The sequence below is a fragment of the Neolamprologus brichardi genome, chromosome 16 (assembly GCF_056152115.1).
Source record: "Neolamprologus brichardi isolate AB-2024 chromosome 16, ASM5615211v1, whole genome shotgun sequence".
Taxonomy (NCBI): Eukaryota; Metazoa; Chordata; class Actinopteri; order Cichliformes; family Cichlidae; genus Neolamprologus; species Neolamprologus brichardi.
The window spans coordinates 25819910-25832052 of NC_142119.1; the positions used below are offsets into that span (position 1 = coordinate 25819910).

Consider the following 12143-nt stretch of genomic DNA (forward strand, 5'->3'; position numbering starts at 1 on the left):
TACACTTAGCCAAAGGTGTTTTTGCAGTTGCTGTTAGCCAGCAGCATCCCGGCCCCGATGCATAGCCACTGCTGTATGTAATAGGACTCCGAAGACCACATGAGAGAATCTACTGTGATTTTCACTGGGGATTTTGATATTCACACCTGTACTAGGTGTTGTTTGGGAGTCTGATAAGCATGTGTGAAACCAGAGGGGTGACTAGAATGGGGACCTTATTTGAAGGGAAAGATCTTTTCCTGATACATCTATCAAGGACAGCACTGTTGTCTCGTATTTTCATGTTCAACAATAAGAAGGGAAAAAGCTAATCAAGCACGATGTATCTTAGATACCAGCCATGTGTCTAACTGAAGCTCTACATGGCCATATGGCTGTGTGCGAAAAATAGAATGCCCAATAACTACGTAAGGATTCAAGTAGCATGAGAAAAAATAAAATATTTCCAACTTTGCCAGCCTGATAGTTAGTGAAAACACAGCTCTTGAACTAAGGGTTTCTCTCAGAGCTATTGGAACAATAGAGAATTCTGCTATGATGGGTTTAACCAAATGGTGTATAAGGCAAAATAATTTTCTGCATATGAAGAAATCACAGACCTTATCATTACGAGATCAGAGGCTGAAAAACAAAGCATGAGAGTTGCTCCTCCTTTCTCTACACTAGTGATGTTCAGAGGCAGCCTGTTATTGGAGGTGTTAATTGGCAAATTCAGTACAAGTCAAGAGCATGTTCCCTGTCGTCCTCGCCCAGCAAGGCTAGGTCATTAAACCGAGAATGGATTCTTTCATGCTGCCTTAACCCTTGAATTGCAAGTTACCATTCCGCAAACATCCCCATGCTCAATCCCACCCCCATGTGTCAAGAAGAAAAACAACCTACACTGATTTAACGGGGACAATAAAATAACAGGAGGATGACATCTTGAGAGCCAGACTTTCAGTTGTAAAAAATTTTTTTCAAGTTGGCAGCTAAATGTCTTCAAAAAGTTCAGAAGTTTGCAAATATCCAACACTTCATCCCTCCCCAAATAAAAAAAAAATTAAAAGTTGTCTTTACTGTAGTGGCTGAACAGTGAGGTTTTCAGAACAATAGCATCATCAAACTCCACTGATCAGTGCTTTTGTGTTCTGTGTATTGAATGGACCTCTCATCCGCCTGAAATGTGAGCCTCCTTTGGGGTTCCGGGTGCGATCTCACCACTGCCTCTGTCATCACTTGCTGTGACTGCCAAATCTCTGCTCCAGAAATCAGGGCTCTCAGACCAGCACTGAAACAAACACAATGGAGAGGGGCCGTTCTGAGACTTTGCACAGGCAGCGATGGCTTCAACACATTTAATCGAACACAAAGTCAGCTCCACCACTTCTGCACAGGGAGCACAAGGAGCCCAACGCATGGCAAGACAACTGTGAGGTGATACTCTCAGCTCACAACGCCATGAGAGTTGGCAGTCTCTCATGCCAACGGTGACCAGTGCACAGACAGTTGAATATGCTTCTCTCCTAAGTTGTTAATTATCTAAATGACATTGATGTGAAGAGGGCACTCTAGCCATGTGACCTTAATCCACTTGCTATCTCTCTGTTTTGTTTCCATTTGATTAAACCCTTTAACAATCTATTTATTCCATTTGTGTTATATTTCCTTAGCAATTGCACAATTTAATAAACATTGTTTAAATATTTAAAAGCGTAATTGTTGAAAATAATGATTTAGGGCAATGGTGACTCTTTGCTCTATTGTCTATTGCTGTTATAATCCAATTAATGACTAATAAAGAAAAGGGTATGTTTCTTTTGTAGAGTTGAGATATTTTAATCATTATTGTTGTTTGAATGTATTGCAACACTAATTGCTTTGTATCAATTAATGTCAGAAACCAAACATAAACAAATGTTATGTCTATAAGGAGCTAAAGTGTGAATGCATGATTTGTAATATTAGAGTCAAATATTACATATAGTATATATACATATAGTGTAACAACAAAACTAGAAGAAAAGGAAATGTCATAGATATTTACTTCTTCTTCTTTTTAAAGGCTGATTAAAATACATTTTTACAATTTTTGATTTATTTTTTTATTAAAGTAGTTTTACTACATGACTGAAAAAACACAAATGAAAATCTCCCTTTGCACTCATTTGCACCTGACTGGTCTTCTTTAAATATTGGTCACAGAAGAATCAGTTATCTAGTTAGTTAGTTATATAATAAATATTCACACAGTGATTTTTGAATTTTTAAACTTATATCCATCTCAAGAGAGGTGGTGCATTAATTTCATAACAGTTTCATAACACTCAAACTATAACTCAGACTTTTAATGGCATTGGCATGAATATAGCCATTAAACTGCCTAGTATATTCCCTACTATTACTATTACTATTACTATTACTACTACTATTACTCTTAAATGCATGTGAAACACTCATTGTATAATTATTTCAACTTGGATAGATGTAAGATAGCTTAAAAAAGACAATAACAAATTGCACGCAGCTATACTGTGCATGCTTCTTCCCTCTCTTCCCTACTTAGGAATGACTATAGTCCCCTGAAGCTGGTGACTTCCCTGTCTCCCCGAACTTGCTGCAGCACCGACTGATGGTGCAGAAGCACTGCTGATTAGCATGCAGTAATGATGGTGAGCTGGGCTCCATTGTTCTAACACCTCCCCTCTCCTCCGCACCAATCTGTCACCATTCAGTGGGCTAGAGCTGCCTCAAATGCTTCTCTCCACAAATGAGATGGATAATTAGTTGCCCCTCACGAATGCTGCACTCTTCTCACCCCTGATTGCTTTCACCTTCTTGCTCCTGGCAATTTTGACACCTTGTAATCAGCCTGCTACTTCTCCATCTCAATCCATATCCTTCTCTCTTTTTTTTTTCATCCTCTTCCATTTTTTTTTTATAGCTCTTAAATATATTTCAGATCTACCAGCTCCGTTAGCAAATGCCCCAAGGAGAAAGATGGATCTCGTATTTTTCTGAAAATGATGACAACAACAGTCATTACAGCTAAAGCGAACTTTTCACAAACAGTTCACATTGCTGTATACACCCGTGAGTAAATATAGTGTATGGAATTATCAAAAAAATAAAATAAAAAATTATAGCTGTCAGTACGAGTTTCCTCTTCCAAATAACAATGAATGACAACATAATTATGAGCAAGCAGCTGTTCATGATCCCAGAGAGAAAAGCATGCAGGCAGCACAATGTTCGACTGTTCACAGATTAACCAGAGAGGATCATTAGGGATATGTATTTGCCAAAAAAAGGAGAGAATAAATTCTCTTCTCGGCTCTCATGATGTGATGTGAGAAGAATTATGCGGTTTATATCACTCCAAAAGAAACATGCATTATGTCTGACACATTACGTCAGATCAATATGTAGGTAATATTCACGTTTGTAATACTCCAGTTGGCTGGTCTTTTCATTATTTCCCTCTACAGAAAGGTTGCATTGTGTGAGAATATTGCATTAGTCTAATGACTCATTAGTTTAGGGTAGTTAATATCATTATAACATCACTTCCTTACACCCTTTGGAGCTATTTATATAATACAAAAACAGGCTCAGCAGCAGATATCATTTAACCTCCTAGGATCTGGCGTCCACATATGTGGACATCACATTTTGGGTTATTTAGACCAAAATACTGAATTTTGCTCTACAAGGGCCTGATATCCACTTATGAGGACATTATACTGCTATTGTTCTATCACAATTTTAAATGAATATCCTCATATGTGGCTCTTATTTTTATTAAAAACAAAAATAAGGTAAAAAAATAAAATAAAATCAGGTAATTCTTTGTTTTTACATTCATCGGGCCCCAATGTGACCAAATATCAAAGAGAAATTAAAAATGCATGCCGTGGAAGAGTTCGGGTCTTAGGAGGTTAAATCTGAACTAACAAATCAGTCGGTCTTTTAGGGGTACTTGATTGTTGTGAGTGAGTTCTAATATTCAACACTTGTAAAAAGAGAAAAAAATGTTGTTTGCAGTCTTCACACCAGCTCATCTATCCAGCACAAGTGTTACCAACCCAAAGCTGAAGGTCTGCAAGGGCCTCACTGCACAACAAAGTGTTCCAACACAGTGTCCCCGTTTTCTCAAACATCATCACACTGAATGGTGAAAATCACTGCAATCTTTGCAAAGGTGTGAATAAATGCTGCGGTAGTCATGAGATGATGCTGCTGTTTAAAAATGATTCAGGTTCAGTCAAATGATCGCTACACACTGTAAAATATGAACGTGTATTTATAAAACACCTGTGTTTCCTTGTTCGGTCTCTTTTAACGTATCAAAGGGGGGAAAAAAACTGCCGTTGTTTTCCAGTCACATGACAGTGTAGCGGTGCAGCAGTGTAACGTAATTTAAAACTGGCACATCTTCAGTCACTTTATTACTTTGAATAGCACAGTTGAAATGAAAGAAGACTCATATCACGTTCCTATAATCATTAAAATAAATGCGCCCATATAAACAGTTAAATATTGCCTGTGATAAAACAATAAGTAGCAGATAGCAGGGTAATTTGCCATCTAATGAGTGAGAGTATCTCTGTGGACAATATTAATGAACATATGGTCATAAAAGTATCTGAAAGTTGGAAATGTTTCTACACCGAGATAAACAGCTGTTTCATATTATTCTGGCTTAAGTGTAAAATGGGGAGGAATGACGAGAATTACTACGTTAATCATTCCAGATATCATTTATGTTTGATTAATTTAATACATATGATGGGCATTTCTAATACATAATATATTATTATTCCTTGAGATCCAAAACCCACCATAAATTGAGAGAGGTGTCTTGTTTCAGAAAAAAAAGTGTGTGTGTGTGTGTTTGTGTATGTATGAAATATTATAGCTTTAGAAATGTGATATATCTTTGAAAGTTCATTATTTTTAAAATAAAAATGTATAAACGTGCTAAAGATATAATAGGAAGTAATATCACACGCACTCTTTGCTATGTATGGATGCATATACCAATCTATATATTATATATTCATACTGTATTATATATTTGCAAGTTGAAAACAAATCAAGTAATAAAAAATGTTACGAGTCTAAATGTGTTTATTTGCTCACATATACCATACGCATCACTGTAAAATCTCAGTGGGATTTTAGAAAAATATAATGGGCAAAGAAATGTACCATTTAATTCTTCAGTATTAAATAAATGAATTCAAGTCTTATTGCAGTGTCATTTGAAGTCCAGTACAGCGCTTGTACTTCATGGCAGGCACGGCTACACCATGAAAACAGTAAAGTCTTGAAATAGTTGTGGCTTCTTCCCATCAGTCTCTGCTTCTACTGTCACTTGTCTGCTTCATTCTTATGAGAGAAATGCAAGTAGAGGTGGCTGTTCATTTGGTCTGGAGGGACCACAGCATTGCAGAAAGCACATTCAGGAGTGCTGCTCTGAGGTGTCTCCAGCTCTGTCCCCACAGCAGCTGCATCACACAGATCCGGTATCCAGACAGACTGCAGAGCAGGATGAATCAAAGGGGAAAAAATGTATTATTTATGCTCTAAACTGTCCTTACAGTCACTCTACGCAGCCTACTACTAAAGTAGGCTGGACCACTTGGCCTCAAAATTGCAGTATCTGTTGCTTTAAAGAACACATGTCCCCTGTTAACCCAATAGTTAGAACAAATACTAGGCAGAAAAGTAAAGGCAAAATGCTATTCTCAAGTGTTTAATTAACTTACTATTTATGAATACTGTGTTCAAACTATCCAAATAGTCATACCTATTATTAATGCCTGTGTTGGTGTAATCCAGCGACTGAATCATATAATGAAAACTGGACCAACTTGCAGCCCTTAATGCACGTCATTCACTTTTTTTACCCTATTAGGCATTTAGACACATCAGCAATAAAATCCCTCTTAACCATCGTACTTGTTTCAAATCACATTCAGACACTGTAATGTGCTTCCATCTGGCTCACACTTTCCAGCAAAGATGCCAAATATAACTAGAGCATCCATGCTTAAGTAAAAAAAGAATCAGCACACATTACACAGTAATACGTTTCAAGTTTAGCCAAGGGGATATTTTTGGACTTCACACTGTTTCACTCCTCCATTAGTAAAGACCAATCAGAAACTGATAATTTGCTACTAGTTTTCTCAGACCTTCTCCTGTGATTCTCACCTGCTGGGGTCCCCGCACGCTCTCCTGGGAGAGTGTAGATGATGTTGTGTGGGAGGGGGAGTTAGGGTAGACAAAAGGCACGGACTCCTTCTCTGTCAGTGTGGAGGAGACATTACTGAGAGGTCGCGGGACAGCCATGGGTAGACCAATCTGTCTATCTGGAGCACTGTTCAGGAAGTCATATTCACTGTCCGCAGAGGGCGGGAATTTGACGCTCAGTTTGGTGAGAGATTCTACCAAGTCCTTGTCCTCCTGGCTGGCGCCACGGGATGCCAGAGAGGTAGACATGGGAGAGATATCCACTGTCCTTAGAGCTGAGGAAAAGGGTCCCTCTGAATCTGCGGTACGGTCTGTGCATTGGATGGGCATGGAGAACCGCTGATCTGTTGAGAAGGCAGAAAAATAAAGATTCTTTTTTATTTCCAAGTCAACACGTGGACATAGATGTGGTTTAAGGACATTTGAAATTGGCAACGATTTCACAAGTTACACACATTTTAAAAAATGCCTAGTTTGTTTTTGCATTCCTATTTTCAAGTTGGCCTTTCAGTACTTAGAGGTATATGTTTAATATAACCACATTATTTTTTTTTATGTAGCATTATGCAGAACTTTCATTAAGCATTTTGTCAGTGGAATTATTAAATGTGTTTATCCACCTTTTTTCAGAGGTGGCCAGCTAAGGTTCGTAGGGCAATCAGGTATTCATGTACAGTCCGTGTCATGGTGTCGTTATCCAATTAAACTACAAGACAAAAAGCTAGTAAACTCGTAAGCTGTTATAAACTACACAAGCCTATTTAAATTAAACACGCTTTTTATTTGACCAATTCAGATTCAGACACTGAAAAACAGAAGGTAATAGTCAGTAAATATTAATATTACCATTTGATGTATCACTTCCTCCATGGAATCTTTTTAAGTAATCTTTTTGTCTTTTGGTTAAAGACCGGATCTGTCGAAATTTCCCTTCAATGGCTTCAAACGCTTCCCGCATTTCCTGACTGACAAACAGATAAAGCAGGAGTAAGGAACAAAAAAAATCCATTCTTTTACCATAATGTTCATGGCTTTAAAAAAACGATTGACACATACTAGTCAACGTTGCTGTTGATTGGCATATTAGGAGCAACGGCAACAGAGCCCATATTCTCCTGAAAAAGACACATTAAATTTATAGTGATCATTTACAGCAATTACACAAGGGCATATTGTTCATACATCTGTAGCTTTATTTAAACATCACACATTTATATTTCCTAGTGAAAAATAATAATAACTGTAAAACTCAAGCTGCTGAACTGTGCAGCGATATTATCCTCTAGCACCATCTGGTGAAGTAAAAGTGGATACACTGAGTGAGGAGAGCAACAGAGAGTAGATACTATTACAGTAGCAAAGCAGGCTTGAATGCCTGAACGACAGGAAAACAAATAATCAGAACTATGTAAAATTACTAAAACATCATTTTGATAGGGTTTATAGAATATCTCTTAGCTTTCTTTAAAGTACATGTAAACTTGACACATAAACACTGTCACACAACTAGAGTTGTGTGACAAATCTGAATAAGCAATAGTTTAAGCTTCACAGTTAATACTGTATTCACAAAGTGTTCTTTTAACATCCCTTTACCTTAACACACATGCAACATAGTAAAGCAGAAGTACCATCAACTTCTACATATGCGAGAGGAAGCCATATGCGATCACGTTTCTGATTTCCTAACGGGAAAGCTGTTTTGGAAATACAATATTGTAGTTTTCATAAAGCCTAAATGCAGAAAGAGCATGTTATAACTATAAACATACCGGGTACTGTAATTTCCTATAAGTGCTGGCCCCGTCAAGAAGATGACTACATGGCTCGCATTTCATTTCTCCTGAAAATGAAAACAATGAAAATGACCAGTTTATAAAAGAGGAAATTCAAATGAATTCTCAATATAGTCTGATAGTCCATCGCTTTGTTTACATCTCAATCCACAGAATTGAAAGCAATGTGTAAAGTAAATCCTTACTCAGTACACCAGCTGGGAAAAAAAGCAGTAAAACTAACACATCAATAACAAACTAACACATCACTAACCTGATGGTTGCCTTGTTGCTGACAACTTTGCTTCAAGTTCTGAAATCAGTTGCTGTTGATCTTCTATCTGCTTTTGAAGGTCTCGAGTATATTGCTCATAATACTCAGTCTGTAAAATGGAGGTACTGTTATTTGTCTAGAACCAGCATATCCACTGTGGTCTAAGCGCTGTGTTGTAGTTTCATATCTGGAAGCAGCCTAACTAATAATAATTCTATATATGGCATTTAATAACATAATTAGAATAAACATTATTTGTTTGGAAAGCTAGCAATGTAATTTGCTCTGGGATGTGTTGTGGTATATTGTTAATTCTTGGTCCATTTTGCAGAAAGTTTTTAAAAAGTTGCTCTTCATCATTACCACTTTCTGCAGCTCCTTTTTAGCAATGTCCTTTTCAATGGAGACCTGACGATAAGCTTCAAATGCTTTATTGAGCTGGTCTCCGATGTTCCTTTCCATGCCTTGTGCTCCACAATCATCACTGACACAGCACACATGAGCCCTACGAGTGAAACTACAAAATGGTGTAAAACATGCCAACAAAAGGAAAAACACTCTCAAAAGACCCCGTGAAAACTATTAGACCGGTTATAAAACTAAAAAGATTTCCTTTTTTATCCCCATCCCGGCCATTTTTATAACATTTCTACAAACAACTGTCAACTAGTCTTCGTGCACTTTAAAAATATTTTTTGAAAAAGTCACGAAATCCTTAACGTGCTGCCAAATTGTTTTGGCTGCTTTAAATGAGCTACTGATCCAAATGACAAAACCATGCCAAAACTGAGTAAACAATCTTCAAAATATTTGCTTATTACCAATGAATGTTGGCAGGTCTGGTAGAATTAAAAATTCCCTTCGTATTTCAACCATTAAAGCCTTGTTCTAGTTCTGTAAGGAATTATAAGAGCTGAAGATGAAGATCAAGTATTGTAAAGTAATGACAAATAAAGTTACTCAGTGCATGTGTAATATATGAGTATAACACTGGTGAAACAGACACTCCTTCTTGTTAGTACTGATCATCAGACAGCATTAAGCAATTCTGGGACGGCTGCACTTCTGTCAGAAAGCTAAAGTGATGCCTATCATCATCTTAACTCCTGATAGCAGTCTCATAAAGAGCCGCTCAATTACGGAACAGCCTTCCTAATAAATGCCATAGTAACGCAGTACCTGTTAGCGATACTACACTCCAACAGCTCCTGGATAAGTAGCAGCATGTAGCCACAGACTCAGTAAGTAAAAGGAGAGTAACGCTAATGTTGAAGCCTACCGGGACAAAGCCGTGGGTCATTTTAAAAGAGTCGCTCAAAATCTTCTTTAAACAGTTCCGTATTCTTTAAAGTGTCTGACAAGCCGTAGCTTCAGCCGGCGTCGGATAAAGCGACTGAGCGAGAAGTCCTGAGATGAGTTTACCTCGCTGCCAGTGCGAGTGTCCTCTTACCTTCATTCGAGTAACTGTTGAAGTCGAATTTATTGTTGTGACACTACCGCAGCGTCGTCGCCTAATCTTGAGATGCAAAGTTACCAAGCGCTGGAGAGGATATGGCAATGTATGTTTTACATAGCCTAGTTGAGTTGGGAACTTCCCTCGGGGAATCCCCTCATACTGTAGACTTCCGCCTTTACTCGATTTTAGCCAATCAGCGCGGAGCTCACGGGAGAGCTGGGTGGTTAGCTGGTTGAGGGTTCTTCCAGCCTACGCGTCTGCAAACCGACTGTTGTGCATGTGAAAACTGTGCCCAAACTCGAGTTAAGTTGTGCTCATTTTGCTTTTCACACACACACACACACACACACACACACACACACACACACACACACACACACACACACACACACACATATATATATATATATATATATATATATATATATATATATATATATATATATATATATATTACTGAATATTAAACAGGTTCTGTCAAATGAACCCAGCCTGTTTTGTTTTGTTTTTAAGTCTATAACTAGAACAAAGTTCTGAAGGGACTGCTTGCAACAAATACTGATGGGCCTCTATTGTAAGCTTCCATTTTCTTTATAGGCTACAGTGTCAAATGACACTGTAAGCAGGATATGGATTAAATAGAACATTTAGAGACCCCAGTCCTTTAATAAATGAGTACATAATTGATTCAGTAAACTGGAAGCAGTGGGTTTAGGTTGACCTCTGGGAATCCTGAGCAGTTGCCTGCTCAGCCTGCTTAGTTGGTTATTCTGGCCTGAAAACATGCAATGCATGTGTGTACCACTTCAAACTACAGGCTGTTTCAAAATGCACTGCATAAAAATGAGAAGGAAATGAGACATTGCAACAACAACAACAACAAAAATGCACATTATAATAGTCCTGGAGTATTACCTGGATTTAAACAATGATCAAGCAGCAGTGCTTGTGAAAAAATACATAAACTGGATGTGCTATGAGATATGTAAAGACCTTCTGATCCTTCACCAGGCCCAAAATTAATGCATGCTGGTTATTTTCTAATTAAATTACCATGTTATGTGATGCAAAATTATAGCAAAATCATTAACACATTGTTGAGCCTGGGATAAGAGTTATTCAATCAGGAGTCAAATTTCAAGCTCATTGCTATTTTAACAGTCACTAAAACTATCAAATTCAATTCAATATGTATATATGACATATTTTCAAGTAGGTTCTCAGCGAAATATGACTGTAGCTATACTATTTATAGTACTTCCTGCTGTCTTAAAGTCCCTCCTGTTTGAAGAAAGTACATCCTATAACATTTCCTATTGTTTTGTGTAAACTGCATATGACTGCAGTGACATATTTTTGGAGTAAAAGTTCTGACCTACATTACTTCTAGCCTTGACAAAACGCTCCCAGACTGGCCAAAGGAAAGTGAAGCCAAACAAATACAAGAACAACCAGTAGATGGCAGCTGAGTGTGAATTACTGAGATGACGCTCTTAATTTCTTACTCTGACTTTAATATAAAGTAAGTGAAAATTCTCGGGAGATGAAAGTTCAGTATATTTTGTAACCCAGTGAAGCTGTATACGTACAGTTTTTCTTTTATACTAATGGATACAAGTCCGTAAATTGTCTGCCGGGAGCACCAAGGCATTTCCCGTTGTTCTGATTATCGCCGTGGTCCACAGTGAACAATTCATTTAAGCAGCGATACTATGAAAAAAAACCCAGCAATTTAGTTAGCAGGGCTCTCAAAAGTCACGCACTCGTCGCCTACAAACTATATATGCCTGTGATGCGCAGGTACTCTCCCCAAAGACGCACACAGACACGGGCACGCAGCCTTCCTCTGTCAAATGAAAGGTGAAGCAGGGAAAGAGAGAGAATAAATAAGATGAATACAGAAATATATGTGCCAGTGAAGTCGGATAGTTTTTTTGGTTGTTTGTTTGCTTGTTTTTTTCTGTTTGTTTTTTTTGATTTTTAATGAGTTAATATAAAGATAAGGCTAATTGTGTTGTCTATCTGGCCTGGTGCATTTGTATGCTTTGAGTCTTTGTATTGTTATCGTTTGGAAGGAACACCTATAACGTCACCTTGAAAACTGGTTCAGAACAGGCAGATTTTGTTTCCTTTTCTAATAGTGATACTACTAATAATAATAGTAGTAGTAATAATCTCTTTTTAAAATAGTAAACAGGTTTGTTGTCACTACTGAAGATAACCATGATATTTACACATAAAATATCATGCTAATAGCACACATGAGGTCTTAAAAATTGTACAATTTTTATTTCCTTTTAGTTTTCATAAAGTGAAGGATGACTCTCTTCATCTTGCCTTACTTGTATTTTGGGTGTATTTCATTGGGCAAAGTGATAGAAAACATAGCCGGTCATTTTTT

General features: G+C 37.5%; 1 protein-coding gene across 4 annotated transcripts; it reads right to left on the reverse strand.

Moving 5' to 3' along the window:
* Window positions 1-5091: 5091 nt before the first annotated feature.
* Window positions 5092-9923, reverse strand: tank (TRAF family member-associated NFKB activator). 4 transcript variants are annotated; one of them, XM_006788534.3, is made up of 8 exons: window positions 9737-9923; window positions 8650-8791; window positions 8287-8395; window positions 8010-8080; window positions 7294-7352; window positions 7084-7202; window positions 6199-6581; window positions 5092-5520 (listed from the first exon to the last, which is right to left on the reverse strand). In XM_006788534.3, exons 2-8 carry the CDS (start codon window positions 8746-8748, stop codon window positions 5353-5355), a joined length of 1008 nt encoding a protein of 335 aa, XP_006788597.1. In that variant the 5' UTR covers window positions 8749-8791; window positions 9737-9923; the 3' UTR covers window positions 5092-5352. The 4 variants fall into 4 exon arrangements, with proteins under 4 accessions (XP_006788597.1, XP_006788596.1, XP_006788599.1 ...); XM_006788533.3 differs by having other exon boundaries at window positions 8650-8803; XM_006788536.3 differs by lacking the exon at window positions 9737-9923 and adding an exon at window positions 9566-9710.
* Window positions 9924-12143: the final 2220 nt, after the last annotated feature.

Coding starts and splice junctions, on each gene's coding strand:
- tank (XM_006788534.3), bottom strand. CDS start 8,748: ATGGAAAGGAACATCGGAGACCAGCTCAATAAAGCATTTGAAGCTTAT. Junction 8,396..8,649: donor AAAAGGAGCTGCAGAAAGTG/GTAATGATGAAG, acceptor TCCATTTTACAG/ACTGAGTATTATGAGCAATA. Junction 7,353..8,009: donor ATAGGAAATTACAGTACCCG/GTATGTTTATAG, acceptor TGTCTTTTTCAG/GAGAATATGGGCTCTGTTGC.